At 39.8% G+C, this 25,764-nt stretch overlaps 1 protein-coding gene across 1 annotated transcript in view; it reads left to right on the top strand.

Annotated features, from left to right (window-relative positions):
• Nucleotides 1–25,764, top strand: part of FNDC3B (fibronectin type III domain containing 3B) — a 169,306-nt gene that overhangs the window by 60,679 nt on the left and 82,863 nt on the right. Inside the window, exons 3-5 of the mRNA XM_026855141.1 lie at nucleotides 1,772–1,848; nucleotides 9,424–9,667; nucleotides 12,094–12,390. Coding sequence (XP_026710942.1) covers nucleotides 1,772–1,848; nucleotides 9,424–9,667; nucleotides 12,094–12,390 — 618 coding nt within the window. The remainder of the gene's footprint in view (nucleotides 1–1,771; nucleotides 1,849–9,423; nucleotides 9,668–12,093; nucleotides 12,391–25,764) is intronic.

The following is a 25,764-nucleotide window of genomic DNA, read 5'->3' on the forward strand; positions in this document are numbered from 1 at the left end:
CCATAATTGCTTACTGCTCATGCTGAATTGTTTTTGCATTCACACTAAAGTTCTTGAATATCTGGGGAGACAAATGATGTTGAAAAGGCTGTAGAGTAAGGTAAGGGAGGGAACCCATATGAGCTGAATAAGGAGAGGCAATAATGACTTTTCTTATTGGAGCTGTAGTATACGTAAAGTTCCCTCCTTAGTTACGTATAGGGAAGTATGAAGAGCAGCAGAACCACACACCTAAAATGAGTTCTTTAAATTAAACTTCACAGTTTCTGTGTGCCTAATATACTTGATGATAAATTACCATATTTCAAATCTTGATGTGACAAGTAAAAACCATATGTGCTGATTAGACTATAAATAACTGGATAGAGAAAACAGTTAAACTAAGATCAGAGAAGATAGTAGTAACTCGGATCAGAGAAGATAGTAGTAACTTGGATTTTGAGAGGTTGGGAATTCCTGCATATTGTATAAGCAGCCTAAAGAGTGTAAAAATTTAGATGAATAGGGAATGACTTTTTACTGATTTAATGTGGACTCATTTTTCTGATACCAAATAACAGACTATGGTTAACTTAGTTGTTGGGGATTTCATTAGATTTGTGTAAACTTTAGGAGCAGTCACTCCTAGAGTCCATTGCGTCCCGTCTGTGCCTGAGATCCTCTGTACGTTTTAGTATTCAGCTTCCTTACCTAGAACGTGATTTGGTTTGGAGATGTTAGATGGTTTCTCCATCAGAGAAGGTTATGAAGTTATCGTTTGCATTGTTAGCCAAAGCTAGCAGTTCAGTGTGTAGTAACAAGGAGAAGAGTTCTCTCTGAGCTCAAGAGTTTGACCATGACTATTTCCTTAGCCCATGGCAAATGGACTAACGAACAGGTTAGCGTAAACATTTTAATTCATAATAAGGAAGTAATGAAAGAAATTTTTCTTTTTCAAGGTAGTGAACAGTCATTGCAAACATCTGTCTGATGTTCAGGGGGTTCATTTTACTGTCTGCTATGTGTGATGTTCCCGATTTGGTAGAATCAAAGAGCAGTTGGGTGAACTATTTCCATTTTATTTAGACACTTTCTTTTAGCTGTGAGGCTGTGTTTGCAAAAGTCAAATGGTTATGGCACTTGCTTTGTTATACTTGTACTTAGTGCCTCGGAATGGAACTTGCATGTTCAGGGCTGGATTTTGGAGTGGAAACCATAAGCTTCTTGCTTGTATAACTACATTCCAAGGTTAGTCTGAATAGCTGAAATAATGAATTTGGTCTTTGTGCATTCTTAAATAGATAGATAGTTTTTCACATATGTGATTTTTTTTTTTTTTTTTTTTTTTTTTTTTTTTTTTTCTTCTACAATTGGACGCTTTCCTTGGGAGCTGCCTAATTCCAGGCTGCACAGTTTCTGCTTTGTTCTCGGCTCCTATGACTTTGACAAGAATAACTTAACCAGATTTCAATATAGGAATTGTGGGCTGCTAAAGGACATATTGTGTTACTGCTTAATGCTGTATAAGTTGATCAGTGGGTAATATAAAGTCTATGTTTTAACTGTTTTATGATGAAAATATTATTTCAGCGGACTATATGGTAAAGTCATTGAACAATGATCTTATTCTCAGAATGATGGCAGAAGGCATTTTCCATATACCAGATATTAGTGGAGCTGCTCATTTTGTTATTGCAGGCTTAAAAAATAAAGCTATTTTTAGCCTTGTCTGAGCAATTGTGCATTTCTTTCAACTGTAGAACCTAATATCTTACTTCTCTCTTTCTGTTAGGTCCAGCAGAGGTTCCCATGATGTCACCCAATGGATCCATTCCCCCTATTCATGTGCCTCCCGGTTATATCTCACAGGTATGCTTCTTGAATTAAAATGTATATAAAAGTAATAACATCTATATGGAGAAGTCTACTTGGTTGAAGTTGAATTTAGAAATAATTGTGAAAATGGTAATACATATTGTCATAGTCCTCTTTACTGGCAGCACGTACACATGTTTGTGCAAGTGATCATGCGTGTGCACCTTCACACCCTTGTATGTGTACCGAGGTTTTTTTAACGTTAGCAAAAGCAATGCATACAGATTTAGTCTGTATGTGCAGGGAGAGAGGTCCATGTTGTTAAGTGATGCTTTAAGTTCTAGGATGGCAGTCAGAAAGGGTAGGAGACCAGTGGAAGTGAGAGAAGGAGCCACTGTAGCTGTAAAATATGCTGTTGGTCCTCAGTATCTTCCCAGCAGAAATCCTGCAGCATATCAAGAACTGGGCATTTTGGTTTGTTTTCAATAATAAATGTGATTTAATTATCTATTTATGGGGGGGAAAAAAAAAACAACACCGACCCAAAAAGCTTTTCAGCTTCCTAAAGTAAGGAAAAAAAAAAAAAAGAAAAATTAAAAAAAAAAAAGGCTGATGTAAGGCAGAATAGCTGTGACCAATACAATAAATCCAATAATTTCACCTCTTTCACTGCGATCTGGATTGCACTGAAAGCTTCATTAGAAGTATACAGATATACTTGAAGAATAGCTTAAGAACTTTTGATACATATATTTTGGCATCTTGTTAAGCAGAAAATAGATGATGTCCTGGAATCCATTCTCGTCCCCAGGAAACATGTGAGGTTGTGTAATTCTGAAAAATTGTGGATGGCGTCATACTTAAATCCCACAAAATACTGCAATCGCTCTGTGGTATTTTAACTTATGAACAGAGTGAAAACACGCCTCGAGTACAGGCGGCATTGTTGGCCAACCTAGGAGAGAGGGCACGCAGCACGGCAGGGTGTGCCCGCTTCCTCCTGCTCCTCAAGCATCCCAAGGTGGTGGTTGGGGTACACTTTGAGAAAGAGAGCGCTTTTGCAGTGCTCTTTAATACTCCTCATGCGCTCAGCTAATGTAATAAACTGGCCCATATCATGCAGAGGAATTTTTTTAAGACTTAAGTTTCCTTTGAGATAAGTTTAACACCTTTTTTATTATTAAAATATTTATACCTCTCAACCCCTGTACTGGAATAAATGGTTAGGTATAGTTGGAATGCTTTCCAAACCAGAGCGGTGAAAACCACCTAGTTGTATCTCTGTCTGAACCCAGTTCCTCCTTAATGCTTTTTTGTGGGGCACCATAATAATTCCACTAAAGAAGCCTTTAAGTAGTTTCTTAACAAAAAACCCTTACCCAAAACCCTCTTCTGAAGACAATATTTCCAAGGAACTGAAAGTATGTTTTAAAATTTTAGGATAAAACTCTGTACTCAATGCTTGTCGGCAGCAGTATCTGTGTTCTGCTGTGTGGCGAGCAAGCCTCTTGCCTTTCAGACTGCTTCATATTAAATAGTAGCTGAAAGTGTAGTAACCAAATTAGTTCTTATTGTAATAAATGTCCCTTATTTGCTCTTGCTTTTCTCTATTGCCTCAGAGTTAAAAACTCTGTAATAAACAATGAGGACACAAATTTAGAATGGCAACGGAAAGGCCATAAAGCAAATTAATGTACTCTGAGATAGGAATCAAAATATGTTTGATTTTTGGTTTGATTTGTCCCTGAAGTGTACATCTAAGAGTCAGGCAGAAAGCAGATACCCCTGTGAAGGAGTGATGGTACCTATTAAAAAAAAAAAAAAAAAAGCATGAAATCTTATTTCCATTTTGTTATGCCAAGCCTCTTGGAGCTGTGAGTATTGGCCTTAAATATGACATTAGCTATCTAGTGATTTCAACCCTGGTTTAAAATGATGCTTCGTTATCTCTTCTGAAACAATCAGCAAAAAATTGGCAGGAGGTTGTGTGTGCCCTGCAAGATCAGCCTCACTGGAAGCAGTGGAAACATAGTTAGACTCTATTTCTAGACTTCAGGGACCATATTAGTAGTTGTGACTAGAAGCTGGGTTTATTGATGTTTAGAGATGTTCCCAAGGATGAGGCTTAGCCAGGGTGGGAAAAAATGCAGGAAAATAATAGAAGGCAAATACACAGCACCAGTTCATATCTTTCATGCTATGGTTTTGTTTGCAAAGATTGGTTCAATACAGGCAGTTATTTTGCATTTCCATTTCAGCAAGCCTCTGTGCACCCCTGGCAGATACGAACTATCAGATCTGAATTCATGTCTGCAATTCTTTGTTGGCTAAGGGTTATTAAAATATAAAAAAGTTCCTTACCGTGCTCTCGGTGGACAATATTGCTAATGTAAAAGTTAATTGTGGAAGTTGGCATGGTGGAGAAATCTGTATTAAATGCATGCAACGTCAACAATTTTGGCTTCAACTGCTGAATGAAGGAGCAGCTCCTGCGACTTGTGGGGAGCCAGACAGGAGCTGTTAACGTCTGCTCCAGTTCCGAGCTGCTGTCCTGGGGGGCAGGCTAGGACCCCTCCCTCCACTGGGGTGTCCACTAGAGGCTTCTTGCCATCAGGCTCTGTGGCCTGCTGCCTTCTCCTGGCTCCCGGAGCGCTCTAACTCCCTGGTGTCAGCATAATCTGAAGATCAGAGATTATGATTTAGGTGCTAAGCTATTAAATTTGGGGAGGTCCTCATGGGTAGTTGTTTCTGATTTTCACAGTGCATGTTTGGGAGGAGGGAAGGAGGATTTGGGGTGTTCTAATGAGGAGAACTAGAAAAATGGAAATATCAAAAAGCATGATTGTGAATTTATCTGCTTGGGGCTATTGGCTGAGGACTGCTCTCTCTGAAATAAATCTGGAGCAATTCCACTGGAGCTTGAGGAATTACTCGTGTAGTTGGACATGAAAATTTGGCGTGAAACTCCACTTTTGATTTTATTTACAGAGTTGTTAATATGTGGTCTCTGCCACAGATATTTTAAGGCTAAAGGACTAATTTACTGGTTGGAGCATGAAGAATTCATAGTGCTGATAAGAGTTCTTTTGTCAGGAGGTAACACTGGGGTCAGATAGTCTGAACTATGCAACTCAAGCCATGGCCCTGCAGTGCAGTATTCCTGCATCAAGCATATAGCATTTCACAGAAATAAAGCATAACCTCTAGAAAGAGGAAAGTCATTAAATAACATTAAAAGTAGTAGGAAAATGATCACATCCTTGGGAATAAGGGTTTTGGTCTTGGTTACATCCTCTACCGTAAGAGAGGTGTTCTCCTCCAAAACCGTGTTTGGCTAGCATAAGCTTTTATCCACAAACTCTTTGTTTTTGTATGGCTTGCTGCTGACAGATTTTCTGTGTATTTTGTAGACTGCAGTCAGTCAAGTCATCCTTTAACAGGATGATCCTTCCTAATGCTCTGAACGCAAGGAAGGTTGCACAGATCTCATACGTGTGTGGAGCAAGCCATAAAGCGATGATCCCTTTAAGTTCATGACCATTGGTCCTGAAGATGTGGATCATTTTGGATTTAAAATACCCCAACATTCTTGCCAACATTGCAGATGTTCATCTCTCTGTTTTCCAGGTTCAAGGTACAGATGTTTGTACATGATAGATGGCAATGATAGTGATGCAAGCTTGCCAGGGCTGGCATGGATTTGGATTGGCATCCTTAAGAAATTAAGTGAATAAATAAAATGTTGACATCCAAGTTCCTTGTGGATGAGCTCATTCTGTACTGTTTTCTGGTACAGATTGATTTATGAATGAAGTTTCAAATTAGTTTATGAAATTCCCAAAGTATTGGTTGTGGTCCACACAGTGGACATGCTCCAGATGTCCTTGCTGAATCTAGTACACTAAGGGAAATAGGATTTTTTTTTTTAAAGTGGAAATTTATTGCATATTACCATATTATATCCATTCAGTAAACGTGTATGTTAAAGAAAGGGAGTGATTGTATTCCTTTAACTGGAACTCACAAAATACAGGTACAGTTTACCTGTGCAGAATTAACTTGCCTTTTTCCTGGGGGTGTAGTATTAAATTTCAGTGGAGAAAAATGAGAGAACATGAAGTAGTGTTGTACTTCGAATATGGGAATTATCTCTATTTGGAATGAATTTTCATTGCTACAGTGATATCGTTTAATGTAAAACAAATAATATTTAAAATTATATTCTCAAAATGTGGCAACCCATGGGGGTGGCAATTTTATTGTGCATGAGTAATGTTCATCCAGATTGTCCTGAAGGATCATCTACCTACCTCACTCAGCAATTAAGCTCCCTAAAATATGGAAAAAACCACACAGAACTATGCTATAATAATATTGTCATTGAGGTGGCATGCCAATTACACCAGCAAGCTCAAAAAATAACAGCAAAAGACAATTTACCTAGTAACTATTTGAAAAACACAAAATTATGAAGGTTTAGCTCTCGGTGCCGAATGACCAGAAATACTTGTTTTCTTTAAATATAAACTGCTAAAATTAGTAATAGCAATTACTTTTAATATTCCAGTTACATCTAGAGACTTCAACAGGGATTAGGGTTTCATTGCTTCTTGGCACTGAGGTAGAGGCCGTTTAGCAGACAGTGTGTTTCCTGGTGAATTTATGATCTTCATGACAAATGGTTTTAAGCAGCTACAAAGAATGGCAGATTTCTTCTTTAAATAGCAAAGTTTAACCTCTCTTCGAAGTTACGTTATTTACTTTAATGGATCAAAACTAATTTGCTCTGTCTTTGAATTGAAAGTGCTGTCTCCCAGAATGGCACTACTGTAGTCTACCCACTTCTACAAGTTTTTACAGATCAAGAGATAACTACAGTCTTAACCCATACTGCTTTTATAGTTAATGCATATAATGCATGATACATCGGTATACCACTTTTATGATCTCTTAAGGACAGAATAGGTTATCTAAAGATTGTATGTGTATCTTCAGAAAGTTTTATATATATATAAAATTCCTAATTTAGGGAGAAAATGCCCTGTAGGATAGGGAAATAAAGTGGGTTTTTTTGTAAGGTCCCCTGTGTTTCTGCATTCATTTGGAACATGGGCCCCTGAAGTAACAAGAATGCTGTCAGCATTCGTGGTCTGGGAGGAAATAAATAAAAGCTATTAGTCTCTCAGCTTTTTGACGAAAGTCATTTGGAATGTTGGTTCATCCTTTGAGTTGGACTAGATGATCATTATAGGTCCCTTCCAACTGAAAAATCTATTCTATTCTATCCTATCCCCTCATCTCTGGCTTTTGTCTTGCTACTGCTGATATTTTATAGTTCTATCTAGCAGGATAGTTTCATCAAAAAGGTCTTTTGACAGGACTCAGAGCTTTCCTTCCTGCTCTCTAGCAGATAGTTCAGGAAGAGGAATCTTAATAATTTTAAATATGGTTTACATTATGTGCTGCTACAGGGTACAAGCTTTCTGTCTAAATCTGTTCCTTAATATATTCATCTTTCACTAGAGCACAAAATACACATGTAGTCTGGTCTAGATGCACAGATAAGAGATTGTACCTGCCTGGAAGACTGTAATTGTCTTTGGGGCTTGGACTAGTGAAAGCCATGATGAAAACTTTTCACATCAGGATGTAGGAGCTTGCTATCTCAATTAAATTTAGAGCATGATCAAAGTCTGGGAGTTAAATTCTTCATTTCTGTGCACAGTCCTAAAGAAGTAGTTCTGTTTTTCCAACAGGTACTAAATAGAAAAGGACTTTCCTCTTCTCCAGGCTTCAGAGTGCAGATTTGAGACCTGGCACCAGAATAAGAGATGCTGTGGTCTTGAATAGAACCAGTAGCAGAGATGGGAGGCCTGAAAACACAGCAGTTACAGTGACGGGATAGTCTAAATTTCTGAGGTTCAGCCATCTTCTGAGGAGTCTGTAAAGTCTTCATAATTTAAAGCTAGCAGATGACAAATTGTTAGCTGAAGTTGTAAATTTAGAGGTTAGGATTACATATGTTAAGCTAAACAATTCTTACTGTGGTTATACAGCGTCGAAAGCAATGCATTTCTTGTAATGTAAAATATCAATTACAAGAGAATGAATTAACTTTTTATAGAGGATTTTCTTCTTTAGGAGGCCAAGCAATCCACAGAAATTGTCTGTGTCTGGTGGTAGCCTGTAGGTAAGAGGCACAAATTCATATAACCTTAGGACACTGTGGCCTAAGGAAGAAAGTGGGTCAGTTAATACTGGTTAAATTTTACCCTGTGATAAGTTGCTCAGCTGATGCTTGCAGCAGGGACTCATGTTTGCTGGAGCATTACTGCTCACAGCTGTGGCACTGCCTCTCGGGCAGGGATTGTCCCTCTGCAGCAATCAGCAGAAACAACCGTGTGCCTGTGCCATCGCTCCACTTCAGGGTATATTAGCATAAACAAATTTTTCTTTGTGGTTTAGGCTAAGAGGCTGTGATGTGACGAGAGTCACTGGAACTAGCAAGGTCTCTTATGCTGATGCTGCTATGGGTGGTAGATAATTCCAGAGATGTTGGTGGCAGTCAGCTGAGAGTGACAGCATCTTATGGCAGGTGCCCTTGATGCACCTTCACTTATCTCATACAACACATTTATCACATGTGTTATTCCATCTGTGTGTCATCAGTCAGTTTAGAAAAAACTATGTTTTTAACAGCCTGTTTGTTGTATGAAACTAAATTATTCTTCCTTCATGCTTTTCTACCTTATGTACATCACGTACAGAATCAAAGGGATAGTAATTGTTCTTAAGCAGTTGTATTTTTAAGTTCCAGAAATGGCAGAAGTTTTTTTGAATAAGCTTCAAGAAAAGCTTGGCTCCTAAGCCTGGACTGAAAATTGGCTGGTTAAGTGTTCTCCAGAAATATATCTCTGGAAAAATTATAAGCTGAAGAACTTTATTTCAGCCTAAGCACATTTCCACTTTCCTACATCTGTTTTTACATGCTCTGGCTGTGGCATTTGGGGCCAAGTTATGCATATTCCAGAGTTGATTTGTGTGGATGTATAGACCAACTCTGTAGCAGAAAAAACCCTTCTGCCCTATGATTTGTCTTGAGCAGATACGTGTTGTGAACAGAGTAATTCTGTTGAAAACGTGTGTCAACACAACAGGATCCTGCAGAACCCATGTCTGCACACACGCAGCTTCTCCATTACAGCAGTGCCAGCTAATTTCCAAGCGTTACTAACTTCGGACTCACCCAGAGTGCTGTCAAAATTAGTGGTAGAAATTTTATGGGCAGAATGTAAGGTTGGTCCCAACGAGTACTCTTATTTTGATGGCTTTGCATTCCTTTTTCAATTGTTTTACTCCTTAAATACAGGTTATTTATTTTGTCTCTTACCCACATAGTTATCGCTAGGAGCAGTAAGGCTCCCAGTGATTAGTGTAGCGATCTGAGTCTCTAAGAAAAGCCACGTCACCACTATGATTACTTCTGCTGGTATTCTTTTTAGAAATGTGTTTATTCATAAACCTAAGGACCAACCGTTTTCTAACAGGAGAACAAACTGTAAACAGTGCTGGTTTAAAAATATGCTTGGTTGGGATGCTGCATAACGTGTTTGTTTCCCTGCCTTCCAGGTGATAGAAGACAACACCGGCGTTCGGAGGGTGGTGGTTACCCCTCAGTCTCCGGAGTGTTACCCTCCTAGCTATCCTTCGGCCATCTCTCCAACCCATCACTTACCTCCATACCTGACACACCATCCCCATTTTATTCACAACTCTCATACAGCTTTTTACCCTCCTGTCACTGGACCTGGGGACATGCCACCACAGTTTTTCCCACAGCACCATCTTCCCCCAACAATATATGGAGAACAAGGTGAGCTGGAAGGAAGGTACTGGTGTTTCACATCTGTGTTCAGCGTGTTTGAAGGGCTGGTGAAACCAAGAGTAGAAATGAATTGGAGAACTTGTAGAGTGGCTTTGTCTGCATGGATAGAGCCTCCTTCTTTAACATCCAAGCAGGGGGTTATAGCCATCCAGCGTGCAGCAACACAGGGTAATCTTATGTTGCAACACTAGGTTGCAGAAACAAAACCAATTTTAACTTAATTTGTAAATACGGTGGGGAAAAAAATGTCTCATCTCATGCTCCAGACTAGGGATGTGAGTCATGCCGGTTGCTCTTGCTGTGTCATGATGCAGCGTTGTACAGAAAACCAAGAGACTAAATATGTCAGTCCCGGCTTGGGAATGAGGATGGATACGGAGGGCTGGGTTCGAGCATGGGTTGCTGCACTAATTTCCACTGGGAAAAACTGATACCGCTTCCTGTTGACCATAATTTGCTTTCTGCCCCCCAGCTGTGGTTTTCCAAGACATAACAGGCATTTTCTGTTTGTTATTCTAGTGGAGACTGTGCAGTAAGTCACTGAAGAGCATTGTCCGATACCAAAGGGTAGCATGGCAACCCTAATCAGGCCATGAGTAAATAATTGCAAGAAAAGAAGTGAAAGGGGCATATTTCTGCCTGAACTATGCACTGTTGTGTCTCTGCCACCCTGGAGATAAGTCTTTGTGTAATCTGGAAGAGGGAGTTAACCAAAGAAGTAATTGGCAAAGCTACTTGGGATGTTTGACATGGAAATCGGTTCAGGATTCATGGTTTTACATTACTGCTGAACTACCTGGAGTTAAGACCTTTTCTAAAGAATATGTGTGAGCCATATCACCAGAAGTGAGGTTCTGCTGGAGTGGGAAGGAAGGGGCAGAGAGGGAGAGAGGTGTCTATTGATGCTACCTCTTGAAGTTTCTGTTGACCAACAGACCTTGTTTGCTAGTGGGAAGTGGACCTTTACAGCTGACATTTCACTTCATTGTAAGTGGGGGAGAGGAAGTGAGAAGCTCAGGAAACCAGCAGAACAGTGTAGCTAACCAGAGAGAGAGAGGGGAGGGATTTTCCCCTTGGAAAGGGAACAGGACAGGTTGTCAGATTGATGTGCAATGTGAACATAAAACTGCTAGTTAAGTAGATGTTGAATATTTCTGTAGCCTGGAGATACCAATAAGCCAATTCAACTTTAAAAATAAAATTTAAAAAATAAAAAAGATCCTTGATTGCTTTACTGGAATGAACTATACCTGTAACACTGAAACAGTTGAAGTGGTGAATATTGTACTCAGGAGTATTAGTCCACTATTTCCCATTTGCTGTACGATGGTACTTAAAACAAGTACTTAAGATGTACTTAAAACAAAAATTGTATTTATTTGTAGCATGCTGGTTTTAGGCAGCTAATTGCTGTGAGAATACAGATAGGGTCATGTAGCTAGATAAGGGAGATGAAGGCTAAGATGCACTGAAATAACAAAAAAAAAATCTGACTAGTTGAAACAACTTGGAAGAGTATAATACAGTATACAAACAGGGCTTCACATGGCTGGATGGGATGCTTGTTTGCTTCATTCAGAAGTTTGCATGATAACTATTGAATTGATGTAGAAAGAAATGAAGAATATATCAATTGTTACTTTACTAACAAGCAAAACGGTTATTTTGGGCATTAATTTGTTCAGGCTTCAGACTCAGAGTGCAAAAAGGAGGATTGAACTGTAGAGAAAAGCAGAAAGTATTCTTATTTCTGCAAGCTGACCTGCCTTACGTTAGAGAGAGTCAGTGTTGGAGGGAGGATGTGGGGGTTGTATTTAATTAAGCGTATCTGAAGTGAATGCATGATATTTTTCAAGGGTTTTTTAGATAGTTTTACTTACCCAAAGCTTCCACTTCATGCTGCACTTCTCAGGCAGGCACAGTTGACACCATTGTAAAGTCTATTTATACTGGGAAATTAAATTGCATGAAATCAATGATGGCAGCTTGAAGCCAGGGCATCTCAGCTTATTCTGTCCAGTCAGGCCCTGGGGAAGAAACTGCTAAATTGCTATGAATTTATGAAGGCTTTTTCCTAAATATCAGTCTTCCTGGATTTTTGCTTGAAATCTCTGTCCTCAAAAGACAAAGACTGAAAACAAGGGGAAAAACTATTATGCTAATTGCTGTATTTTACAGACTCGTTCAGAGTTATGAAGTCCTATCAGCAAAGGAGCACACCTAATACAATAAAATCATCAGTCCAGCAGAAAAGATTTCTTAAGGAAAAAAAAAAACCCCACCATTTTGTGGTAAAATCTGTCTCCAGAAAAATCTAGTCTTTTCATTTGGAGATGGTCAGGAATTTGGTTTTCTGAAAAAAAATTGGTGATTTTGTTGTTCTGAGTTAACATGGGTGAATTCTTTTGTTTCAGAAATCATACCACTATATGGGATGTCCAGCTATATTACCAGGGAAGATCAGTACAGCAAACCACAGCACAAAAAACTCAAAGACAGGCAGATTGATCGCCAAAACCGACTGAATAGTCCTCCTTCATCCATCTACAAAAGCCATATAGGCAGCTGCACAACTGTATATAATGGTTATGCAAAGAGCCACAATGGAGCAAGCAGCGGAGGCGGCGGTGGCGGCGGGGGGGCTCCACCAGTAAAGAAACCAGAGCGCAGAGCAAGAAGCAGCCCAAAGTCCAATGAACAAGACCCACATGGTAAAGACAGTTTTATTTATTTTTAATTCCTTTTTATTGCACCTTTCTGGCTTATGACTGCCTGTATATGGATCTAGTAACTATGCCAAAAAACACTACCACCCACACATAAAGACAGTGTTAATACAGTGTGAACTTAAATATAAATGTTGAGCTAGCTTTACTATATTTGTGTTGTAAGATGAACCGGTTGCCTCTCCATATTTCATGACTACTACCCGGTAGATGCAGCATCATTCTCTTTTTATCTGTTGGAAACAGAAATGCATTTTATGGGCAGGTTCTTGGTATTATTTTACTTGTCATAACAGACATCTTGGCACTTCACAAAAATCCTTAAGGACGATTGAGCTCTAATCAAAACCTGACTACTAGATATCACTACTTTGCGTCTCCTAGGTAAATGTAGTAAACATCAGAAAATTTAGAGGTGATTGCTGAAAAAAACAAGTTTGTTTATGTCAAAGTTTAGTGGAAGTATGATTAGCTGAAACAGAATCAATTTGAGAAGAAATTGCTTAGGCTTAGCCATTGGAATTAGTGGTCAGAAATCTGTATACTTTTGAAATAATTTTCTTCAGCATTTTCAGAGGCTTATCACTTAAAAATTGGAAACGTTACAATAAAACATTAGGTTATTCATCTAGTCCAATCTTATTTATACCAAGCCATTCTGCACATAGCTGGTTCTACCTAAATGTAGCTCAGTAAGTTGTTATAATTCATTATACATTTCAGTCTTTCTCTTCTCTGGCTGTCTCTTTGTTGACTGCTGGCTGAACAAACTTTTATGTAGTAAGCAAGCTTATACCCAGCATGTCTAGGATATTTATAATGTAGTGTGCTTTGAAATCTCTTGTGTGAATTTCTACATACAACATAGGTTTTCCATTATCTGTATGTTGTGTATCTTTATTTGGCTGTGTACTTTTCACTTGTGAGACATAACTGAAATAAATACTCAGGAAAAGTAACTTAATTGATAGCCGAAAGGGAAAAAACTGCTGCTGGCATGGTAAGGAGTGAGGATTTGCAGCTGTGCTTTAGGGTCTTTAGAACTGGCAAGGAGCTGTATCAGGGAATGCTTTAATCCAAGAAAATGAATCTCTGCGTTAGACTTCCTAATTATTTCTTGTCAATCAGCTTATATGACCTTTAATATTCTTAATTATGTTAAGCTTTTTTTTTTTTTTTTAACTGTAGTCTGTGCTAGAATACATAAGGTATTTGGAAGCACCTGTGTGAAAGACCTGGAATAAACTGAATTATGCAGTTTAGCTGTTAAGACTATAGTTTCAGTGGGTACTGAGTCAGCCTGGATGATTGCTTTTAACAAAATCTAGATTTAATTTAAAATAATTTAGTTTAAGGGTTTCCTGCAACCCTGGTGTGTGTCTAATTTTCTCTCTTGGAGTAGCCTGCAATGCTCCAGCTGAAGATCATGAACACTCTTAAAGTGCCAAGAAAATCAGTGAAGTCAGGGCTAGGTCTGAAGTCAGGGCTATGTCGCATCCAGTCCATCAGCCAGAGAGTGCCTTTAAACTGGGAACTGCAAATGATGAAGTCTTCACCCAAACTATGAAAAAGTCCGTAACAGAGGACCGTGCAAATAAGCATCAGTTGTCCCACCCTCTTGATAAATCCAATTCGCTGGTGTTTTAAAATTAGCTTCTGCATCTGTTCCCGGAGAAGGCAGCTCAGGAGTCACTGTCAGATTGCTCCATGGCAAAGTCCGTGGCCAAAGCAGGAATAGGAGAAATTTTTTCAAGTTAAAAGAAAAAAAACCTACTGGGAACTCAATTGTGAGCTTTTTCACATCAAAATCTATTGTTATGTTCATACATGTATACCTATATGCAAATTTCTGCAGAAAAGTTGTCAGAGGGGTTTTGTAATGGCTCTCACCTAACAGAGCCCTAAAATAAGTTCCCACTTGATATTTATAAGCGTCTAATCATATCTTCAGGTTTATATTTACCTTCTCTTTTTCTTCTTGAATTATTTGGGGATTTATTTATTGATACCTGTCTAACATGATCATACACATAATTGGGTTAACAGTTAAAAGCAATCTGGGAACAGCTGATAATTTTGATTCATGTTGCTAAGATGACAGTTTGTTAAGAATAGCCAAGAAAAAGAGCGTGTCAGAAGCAACATGCAGCAAAACCATCTAAACTTAACACGTTTTGTAGATGTGTATCAGTTCAAGCCTGTTAATAGTTAAAAATTTGATGGTTCTATATGGCTGCTTCCAAAATTACAGAATAGCCTGGAAAAGCTATAAAATATGTATATGTATGTGTGTGTGTGTGTATAAATATAATATATAAATACATATATATATATATATTTTTTTTTTATAAATGCATAGAGAATAAGAGTCTTTATTTAGAAAACCACTTAACCAAAAAACTCTTAAGAGGCAAGGAGGAATGTATGAATCTAGAATAAAACTTAGAGCGAGGTGAAGGAGAACTGGAACTGGTGGGTTCATTTGTGTGAATTTCTTAAAGGAGATTGTAATGTCTTTTATAGCATATTATTTTATATCTGTTTGGGGAGGCGGGTGTGTTTGTGAAGTGGTAGCTGGCATGCTTATTTTGGGTGTTTGGATGTCAGAGCAATCCAGTGAGCCAGCTCCTGGCAAGCTGCTGTCACCGAGTCAGTCATGCTGGCTGCCAGGGAGCGGGGCTTCAGGGGCCCTGTACGCAGCTGGAGCTGACACTTCCCCAGCCTAAATCCTGCTTGCCTCAGAGAAGTACATCGTACTGCAGCGTGACATAGTAATTCCCTTCCTCAGGGACTGGGCTTTTTGGAAGCAAAGCGTTGCAAGCTGCCTGGGCACTGGGAGCGTGGCGAGGAGGTGGCCGGGGGCAGGCAGCATCTCACCCTTGGAAAGGCAGTTGGAGTTTTAATCGATAGAGGAATGGGATTTGCATGATGGCGTTAGTGACAGGGAAGTGGAAGATGGGCATTGCTTTTTTTGGGTCTGTTAGCCCTGTGTTTAAGAAAATGCTCATCCTCTCCCTTGTTTCTCGGTAGTAATTTCTTGGAGGGGTGAGTTCCTCCTTACTGAGCACCTCCAAGCAATCTTTGCTGTGACTGCACTGAGGTTATTGCAACGAAATGTAAGCGTAATATTGAAGAAAATGTTGTGTACAATGCAAGGACAACTCTACTTTTTTTCCCCCTGAAAAGGAATGACGTAAATCACAGAACATGAGATATTTAAGTTAATGTACTTTGCCATCCAAATATACACTCATTGCATGTATTACACCCATGATATTTGAGCAAGTGCTCAAGGAAGATTGTCAAGTGTCAGTAACTTACTGCTTCTTTCCAATAGTAAAAGAACCAGAGGTTTTCCAAAGAGTTGATTGAGCACTGGTAGAAGACATGGGGTGATAGCATCGTCAGTAGTACTAAGATTAAGTAAGTAAATGACTCCAGAGTACTTTTGGTTCAATCACCTCTTCCATTGTGGATCCAGCACGTGCTCCTCCGTGCTACTCTGTGTTCTGTTTAACATGATGGTACATTAAAAATATGTTGGTGCTTCTATTATGTACCCTTATCCCAGCCTGGCCCTATAACATAAGATCAGGACCTCTTTTTAGTAAGGAAATTACCGTTTCAGATTGGCAATTTAAGTGCAATTCCTCTGGCATTTTCCATTGACAGCGTTGTGCCTTATGTTGGGAGGTGCACTTGGAAATAAAGACTTCTAGTTATGCTGGGTGCTGGAAATATGCCATTTTAAGGCAAAAAGAGGAAATTAATGGCGTATTGTTCAAAAAGCTAGCAACCATTCTAAGCATTTGTTGTGGTAGGACGGCTGGTATCTTGTACAGGCGGAAGACTTGGAGGTATGATGTAGGGATTCTGATTTAAAATCCATACGGTACGTTTTCTGGAGAGCTGTTTTTAAAACTGAATGGGAGAGGAGGGAGCGAAGTTGGGTTTTTGTGTTGTGTTTTTTTTTTAAAGGAGCCTTGCCATGTAAGATCTGTAAGCGGAAATCCTGTCCCATTCATGCTGTCCTTTATGAATTTCAGTCTGAGTCACTTCCTTCTCATGCACTCAGTGGTTCACTTCTTGGTCATGTAGTGATCTGGTCATTTGGGAAGTTTTGTGTGTGACTGCAAGCACTGTGGGAACATAAGCAGTTTTGAGCATTCTTGCAATGCTTTTGCCTATTTGCTAATAAAACATTTTTTTTTCCCCTTCAAATCAGATAAAGTCTTGGGTTGTTGGGCTTTTTTTTAATCCATATTGAAATCTGAAGGACCTAAGATACCCATTTTGAAGTGGTTTAGTTTTGGCTAGGAGTAGAAAGCAGGAGATGGATTGTTAGGTACATCCTGTCGAGAAGCTGGGTGGGTGCTGGGAACTGGGTGCCAGAATAAACAGACCTAACCTGGGCAGGGAGGCAGCTCTTGAGGGGGTTGCATGCACCTTTATGTAGGTGTTCCATAAAGAATATTTTTTGTGGAGATTTGAGGAGATTTGATCTGCTGGGTCATAGCAGGGGCCCAGTGGTCTGTCTTCAGCACTGGCAATGGAGATGCTGCTGGAGCAGAGCCTGCAAGCCCAGCCTTCTCCTGGGTACTGGTCCCTGCTCCTCCCTCAGCATCCAGACCTGCTGGGCACAACAGAGAGTTTAGTCCCTTTGGTTCTCGCTTGTCGACCTGTTGCCTGTGAACTTGTCTAACACTTTTTGGAACTTGCTGATGTCATTTGCTTCTTCCTGAGCCACTCAGAGCGGTGCCCAAATGCTGACTCGATGTCCCCTTTACTTCTCTGAGCAGCTGGTTTCTTGCACGTGGAGTTAGCATGCTTTACATGTGAAGAAGGGAGGAAAAAAAAAAAAGATTGGGATCATTTAGTAGTTCAAAGAGTTGTTGTAGAGTACACATAGATCATAAACTGTTGTAGTATCACACAAACTATGTGTACAACCAGCTTAAAAACTCAAAAGATGTTGCTTTCCGATCATTGAGGTTTTGCAAATCTGATTTTGCTCACTGAAGCAGCTTCGGGTACTCCCAAAGGTAAAAACTGCTTCCTTAGGTGCTTCATATTCCTGCATGCATTGCTTATGGACAGTTCTCAGATGTGTCTAGCTCTGTGCTCGTTTCTTTGAGCTGAATGTGTCAGGAAAACATGGAAAACAACTTTACTGAGAAAACTTTCTAAGCATGGTGATTTTGCTTTGCATTTTAGAAGCACTGAACTCAGCAAAACAGAAGTTCTGAGATGAAGTAAAGGTGGCTGGTATGGCTCGCCTGAGCTGATGCTAGCAAGAACTAGTACCAGCAAGTATCCCTGAGCTGTGTGGGGAATGCTCTGCAAGCTGTTAGTACGTGATGCAGAGGGCATGATGACGTATGGAAAAACAGAGCTGACACTTTCTTGATACAACCCTACCCTGTCCTCTTGCTCTCTTCTTTGTAACATTTAAATAGATTTAGGAAAAGTGTTGGTGTTTTGGTTTTTTTTTTTTTTTCTGGTTTTGTTTTTTTAATTGTATCAAGTTTTTTTGAATCCAGAGCTTGTGAATTAAAGGGAAATTGAGGGAGCTGTGATTCAATGCAGACAGGAACCAGTCAAAGTTCCTCTGCTTACTCATTCTAAATCCTGTCAATTCTCTTCTATTTTGGTCCCAAATCTGTTCTGCAAGCTTACTGGGCCATATATGTATCCTTACCTGTATATCCTGTAGATTTAAAAGTTTAAAAGTAGTTTCATCACTTTTGGTCCATGTAAGCAGAGAGGCCGAGAAATACTATGGCAGGATTTCTAACTTTTATGTTCTTTTAGCCAGGAACTGCTGATTTGGCACACACTTACAAAGATCTTTGTTATACCAATGTAGAAATGTTCTGCAGACAAAAATTTGTCATAAATAGTTCTTCTGCTGACATACAAAATACCTCTATGTGAGTGCAGCTTCTCTGGCTTCCCTAACTCTATTTGCTTCTATAAAGTCGTATTTAACAAGATTGTCTCCTGAAGACAACCTGTCAGAACTGACACAGTGATTTTATTAGTAACGTGGAAAAAAACACTCTGAAGACTAAAATACATCTGTCAGGCGCTGTGAATTTTAGTATTCTACCAAGTAATGAAATGTGAATTTTGTTAATATTTACTCGAAACAGAGACATGTTGAATCGTGTGAGCATAGATCAGCATCACATATGAAATCTGAATAGTATTACTGTTCCTACCGCATTTTTTTAATAGTTTTAGGAAATAATACTACTTGGCTGAATTGTTGAGACATATCTAATAAGATATACATGTTGTGTGTTGTGTGCATGCTGTTTTGATTTAAGTTTTAATAAGTGAGAGGAAATAGGATGCATTAATTCGGGCACTAGTCTGAACTTGAGAAACCACAATTAATTTGTGACAGCAGGGAATTTCCAGTGTGATATTCTCATGCCTCAACCTTAACTCGCACATCATGACCGAGCTTGTGGTTTTGTTTGTTTCTGTTTGGAAATATGCCTACTTCTTAAACATTCTTTATCTTTTGTATTTTCTCTAAAATATTAAGCTGTGAAATTGTTCGTCCTGGCAGAAAACAAAATTGTTACGAGTTTCAGATCCTTCTGATGTTAACATGTTGAGTGTACCAGAGTCAACTCCATTAGCTGGGCCACACAGATTGTTTACCAAAGACTGTTTTGCCTAATAGTCACATAAAATAACTACTTAAGCAAACTCTCTATAGACTGATGAATATATTGGAAACATATTGATATTGTGCAGAGTTCAAGCAAAGTACGTTCCCAAGTTCATGTCAATCTGTATGCATGCAAGAATTTATCCAGATAAGGCTTAATTTATGTATTTTCAAAAGGATTGCTAAGATGTATACCCAGCATCACCGAGAAAGACACTGTCTTGAGGGAAAGAAACAAATCTCTGTTTTGTCTGCTGTCTTGAAACCTAACTTGCGTTGTGGGGCTTTGATGGAGAAAGGTAAAAGCTAAACATCACAAGGAGACCAGTGGTACTGAAAAGCAAGTGTGTGCCCAGTGCTAACGTACTCCCTCCCTCAGCCGTCGGGTTAGCTCCTTCCAGTGCATCTTGGCCAGCTCTTTCCCAGAAGTCCACTGTGCGCAAAATCGTTTCCAGGAATTTTCACATCTATGAAAGTTTGTCTGCATGTGAAATATTGGGAGCGTGGAGATATTTTCCTGCTGTATCCATACTGCAGGAACAAACCCAAGGTTTACAAGCAGCCTGGATGCCGTGGCTGTCCTACCTTCTTTCACACCACGGTGCTTCATTCTGGCCGAAGGCCCTTTTGTGCTTCATTAGCAGAGCCCTGCAAACTGGGGGGGCTGGGGCAGGGGAAGAGGAGATATTCACACTCTATTTTTGTGCACTTATCTTGAAAGACTAAAGAACCAACTTCATAACTTAGGCACCAGAAGTTCTTGATAGGAGATTCACTTCATAACTAAAGAGTAGCATGGCCTCTTAGTTCAATTGCACAGTATTCTCCCATCTTCAGTCTCAGCTACTGTTAAAGGCAAAGATAAATGTGTCAAACTTGGTTTCGTGCAGACTTTTTGTAACTGGAAGCACAAACAAAATGTCAAGGTAGCTGTGGATACACGTCATCTGGTGTGATTATAACCTGCTCTCCTGGGCACCCACAGCTCTGAGGCATAAATGGGACAGAACGGGTGACCACAATTCTGGTTACCTTTTTCAGTCTCATCACAGCAACTCAGACAAAATAAAACTGCTTTGAATCTCCCTGATCTTTTAAGTGTGCTAGCTGCCTAGAAATACAGTTGCAAGTCCACCTGGGAAAGTATAAGGCAAATCTACTAAAGACTGGAGAAATCTGGGTCCAGGGCTCTCATTTGACCTACTGGTGACTTAAAAACCCTTTTGATGGTAACTAGAGTTTTTCCCCAAGGCTGATTTTTTCGCAATCCTGATCAACCCCTGTAGACTCTTATATTCATCTTCTCATGTGCTTTCATCCCTCCCTTGTCTCATATTGCCAGCAGCATCTCCTTGGCAGGGGGAGCTGGATAAGCTATCTGCTCCATGATTTATCAGGAAGTTGGTGCTGAATGACGTAAGGCACAATCTCTTCCCCCAGAGGATCTTCATATTATCTCAAGAATTCGCAGCTTCTGCTGCAACTGACAGTCAAATCCAGAAGACTGAAATCTGAGTCTTTTCCCTTGGAGTTTACGTAATTTATAGATATCCAACCAACAGAAAAAAGCCATACCAAGCACATTTTCATCCTGCTTCAGTGCTCAGTGGTTAAATCCCCGTGCTGGAGAGAAGAGTTGCACAAAGGTCTCAGAGCTTCAGAGCAAGATAAACAGTGTGTTCTCACCAGTTAAGAGGAGATAACATGGACCACCGACAAAGGAAGGGAACCATCTTTCCCTTTTTTGGCAATGTCTGGGATGTTGAGCCAGAAGGGAGAGGGTATTTATAGGGGAGAGGTAGAATGTTTCCTCCCTCTGGAGTATAAAAAATAAACCACTTTAATAATTTAATGAACAACCCTTATATATATACCCAGATGTTCTGAACAATGTCTGTCTGTATATTCATCTGGATTTGCAAAGGCAGTGACATGAAATTGCATGTCCTGCTGAACTTAATGGGATTTGTTTACCTAAATTTCTTAGGCTGTACTTCAAAACCCATTAGCTAGTTTTCCTTTTCTGAGGAAGGCTGGAATTTGATTTCAAAAGTTTCCGTGACCTTCAGTATATTTTCTTGGGTGGGGGGAACTTTTCCTTTTAGAAATGCAGGGTGATGCTTTGACTATTTCAGTTAACAGAAGGGATAGACAGTGTTCTAAAATGAAGCAGCCATTTCTCTTTTCTTCAGGGTTTATTCCAGAAGATTTTGTCCTGAAGCTTGCATTTGGTTTTTTGTTTATTTTTTTTTCTGTTAGGAGCTGTGCTTAGAAGCAGCTGCTTTGATTTACCATGATTCATGTGACTTTTGCCTGAATTTCATCTCCACAATGAAATCCAGATCGAGTTGAAATTCCTGTAACTTTGTTAAAGCTTTCCCAGCAAGCTGTAATCAGGTGGATATTTCTGTAAAATTTTAAATATTTGGAAAGATTCTCAGTGGTGCAACTGGTTGTGCAGATACCTGAGATTGTATATTGCCCATGTCCCATACAGGACTGCTAATTGCACGGGCGGTTCTTCCAGCTCACTAGTAGTTAATTAGTACAGACATGATAGATCAGGGTTTTTAAACACTCTTGAGTGCACTCATCACAGGCATGGCAGGGCACTGGGAACATCACGTCAGCCTTTTCACATTGTGGGAATTTAGCACCTGATCTTTATTAAACGTTCTGTTTAATATCATTCTAGCTCACATAGTCATAGTTCATCATTCAGACTTGACTGCAAAACAAATTAGGCTGGGATTAGTTGAGCAAGTTGATTGTCATCTGTCACAAGGAAGATAACTTATTTCTGTTCTGTCAATCTGTAGGCATTTGGCTTGATTTAAAGAGGGGAGTGGAAGCTCTTCGTCTTCCCCATCTCTGATCTGTAGTGCCTGGGCTGAGTGGAAAGAAAAAAAAAAAGTTCTTTTCCTGGATTACTGCGATCTCCCCCACCACTCATTGCAGTCAGATTATTTCATAGTTTTCATCTGGAAAAAGAGGTCAATAATTTACATTGGTAACAGAAAAACTAGGCTGGGGTTCATTCAAAAAATACCATGACTCTGCAGACATTCACTAGGTTGACAGTGAAAAATCCCAGTGCAGGCTCCATGAAAAATCTTTGTATTTCAGGCATTATAATTTGGAGTGGTTTTTTTTTTTTTCTTAAAAACAGACTTTTCCTCTAGAGACTAACCTCTTTTAAATAGATGCAGATAGTATAAGTAGTGCCTAGAAATAAAATTTCTGCTTAAATGTAAATGTTAATACAAAATCAAGAACAATGAAAAGGTGACACATTTTCTCTATTTGCCCTGCTTTAGAGAAAATTTTCCCTGCTTACCTTTTTGTAAAGGATGAATAGCTCGCTCTGACTCTGTCCCTGAGAGTGAAATACTGGTTATTGCTAAAACCTAGCATCCCAAAGCACTGTTCATTACCCATGGTGAAATCTAAAGAAGACATTTCTCCATTAATTTCTTCATTGATTCAGGCAAGGCTGAGGAGTTGTGACCGAGGGCAAAATTTGGCTTGTAACTGTTTTTTTTAACTTGCTTAGACTATAATGGGCAGCCTTATGCCTTTGCACTGGGGAAGTGCTCTGCTGCCTTCATATTGTTGTAATAACTCAGTGGCTTTACAAGGTTCATTGCCAAGGAGGTTGTTAATTTTGGCTGAGGCGCTCCGTTTAATCCCAACCAAGTTTGGAGCTCCTATGGAGTCTGTTTCGGCTGTGCTGTCTGATTGTTTTCCTGTGCAAATATGCAGTTTTGCAGGTTATTGTGCTAGTTTAGTGTTTGATCAAGAAAATGCTATTATTGTGTATAACGGGCAGATTATCAAAGGCTTTTATTGGCCACTTTCCGTATGGTCATATTTTTGAAGGTCAAGAAAAAGTAAGTTTTATTTTGGGCTCAATACTGATGCTATTGTCCCCCTGTACTGAAGATAGTATTTCAGAGAAAAAATATTTCCTGATTGGCATGGAGCAGCACTCATAGGATTTAAAACCCTAGACTGGTAACACTGGAGACTTGTCAAAGTCTGTGTTTGATGGGGATTATATTTTCCACCTCAGTTCTTGGAGGGTACAGGGTCACCTCTGCTGTGGGAGGACCTGCTGTAGCTGTCTCACCACGGGCACCGAACAGTGATGGAGACAAAACCATGCCCATGCTGTCCACTGCTGGTAGTGGAATGCAGTGGAACCATCAGTGACCCAGTTGGGAAGAGAAGACACTCATTTTTGGTTGCTGTCAAACTTGTGCTGCTCATTAGTGTAAGGAGAATTCATGAGACTCCTTTCACTGTTTGCGTTTGTGGTGCTCAGGCTCTCGCTTCACCCAGCAGCTGAGTCAGTTGCCATGATTGAAGGGAGCCTTTCCGAGAGGAAATCTTGCCTCTGTAAATGCCAGATAACGTCATTTCACAGCTGGCATCAGACGACCTTTTGAGCCGCTATCAAGGCCTTTCACGTTTTAAGGAGCGTGGGCATCTTGGCTGCACGGTTGTCCCTCCCCTCCTCCTCCTACCTTGGCCTGGAGAAACCTGTAGGGCTTTTTATGGCCCTTTCACTTGTGGCAGCCTGTGGTCGTAATAAAATAGTAAGACGGTGATCTTTGCAGAAGTTACTTCTCCTTCTGAATGACCACTTGGTTCATCAGACTTGGAGGGCTGCTGGAGGCTGCTGTGCCAGGTTGTACCGTGGCTCTTAAATGCTAACAAAGGTCAGACAGACAGACAGTCAGTCACAGACTAAAGCAACAGGGTATGAGGAGAACCAAGACGGGGAAAGGATGATGTAGTATGAAAATAAATGAAAGAAGTTAAGGGTAAGGCAATTCCACACGTCCCAACTATAGTGTAGAAACTTGTGAGAGGTTTAAAGATCTTCATTATAATCTAGGAAAAGATCAGTGTTTGCTGGCAAAGTTTGTAGGAGGAATTAAATTTCAGATATTTACCTGGAAAGTGGGAGTCAGGAGCTCCAGGAAGGTTTTAGGAGGACCTTTTAATCTCCTTGTTAAATAAAAAAAATTTCTTGTTAGAAATTAAAGGCATTAATGGCAACTGCAGGTAGACTGCTCACAAATTCCTGAAGGAATAGGTAGAAAAATATTTTGCAAAGATGTATCGTGTATGCAGCTGCTATAAATCCAACCAAATTGTAAAAGACAGAGAAAAGGAAGAAAGTCAAGAAGGAGGGAGGTAATGCTTTTCTAAAAACACACACAAATAATTTCACTTATTACAACAGTTCTCTCAGCAGTCCTTATGCACCTTCCTGCTCCTTAAGCAAGGTGCAGGAAGGGGCAATGATTGATTAAAACAATTCCTTAATCAGAAAGTATTGATTATGTATCTTCTTTTAAACCATTTACTTCAGTCTCGAAGTATCACAGTTGGTGAACTGCAGTGGCCTATGGGATAGTGGTATCTAATGCTCATATGGAAGGGACAAGACTAGAGAAGAAAAACTTATTTTCAAAGTCTGCCTGTGCTACCTGCCTAGTGAGTTACTGAACTGCTGCTCTTTCTGGTGCAAATTCAGTGCATAAACCGTGGGGCAGAGCATCCCTCCCAGGCCAAAAGGCAAACCTGCTGTATCTCTGTAGCTGATATGGGTGGCGAGTTAGATCAAGTTGGAGAAACTCAAGCTTTTTAGCCACAAAGGTTCATGCTTTTTAATAGCTGTCACACGTAGGTTTGCCAGCATGAGGAGGCATTGCCACGTAGCATATCTCCACTTGCCTCGCACACGGGGATGCTTGCCTGCCTGCTCAGGCAGGAGTTCTGCCTATGCCAACACAATTTAGAAGAGCGCTTTGAAATTGCAGCCTGTAGCATTGAAACCGGCGCTAATAAAAATCAACGTAATTTTAAATAGTAACTCTTGGTTAGCTACTTTGGTATGAATCAGCTGTGCCACTTTTTTTTTAAAAGTGTACTTGTTAAAAAGGTGGAGGCGTGGCCACTGCCTGTGGCAGTCTGCTAGTCAGCCCCTGTTTGCCTGCAGAGTTTTTGCTGTCTTATCAAACCCACGTAGGGTGCTGGCTGCTGTTACAAAATAAAATATTTTGACACAGAAAAGAAGGTAAAGCAAGTCAAAAGTCCGAAAGAGAACACTCCAAAAAGAGGTTCTCTGTGGAAGCAGTTTGTTGTTCCAGCAGATTCAGCTTGGGCTTTCTCTGTTTCTGTGGGTTATGTCATTGTTTAATTTGGTGTTCCTTCAAAACCAGCCAGCTGCAGCCATATGAAGCACATTGCCTCTGTTATCTGCCTTGTGAGATGTACAAAGCACTTTCTTAAGATGTAAAATGTATGTAATAGAAAGGGGGGGTGACTCTATTTTACTAAGAAAGCCCTTTTCTGCCTTCTAATGGACCGACTGCGTGTTCACAGTAGGAATTCACTCAGATCTTTCGCCAATAAAGTAGGAGTTGTTATTGCTGTCTTCCAGCAGTAGCAGCAAAGAAGCAGAGAAAAACAAACCCAACATGTCACTTAGACTCCGTTTGTCCCTTGCATCCAGCATTTCATTTCCCTTGTAGGTTACTACTGATCATGTTTTCCTTGCTCCATCTCAATGAAGAACATACATCAAAACAATATTGGGGGACAGGATCGAATGCACTTACGTTTATTTTTAAAACACATTTTAGCAGAATTGACTTCGCTACATA

Source organism: Athene cunicularia, assembly GCF_003259725.1.
Source record: "Athene cunicularia isolate RWA chromosome 9 unlocalized genomic scaffold, athCun1 chr9_part1, whole genome shotgun sequence".
Taxonomy (NCBI): domain Eukaryota; kingdom Metazoa; phylum Chordata; class Aves; order Strigiformes; family Strigidae; genus Athene; species Athene cunicularia.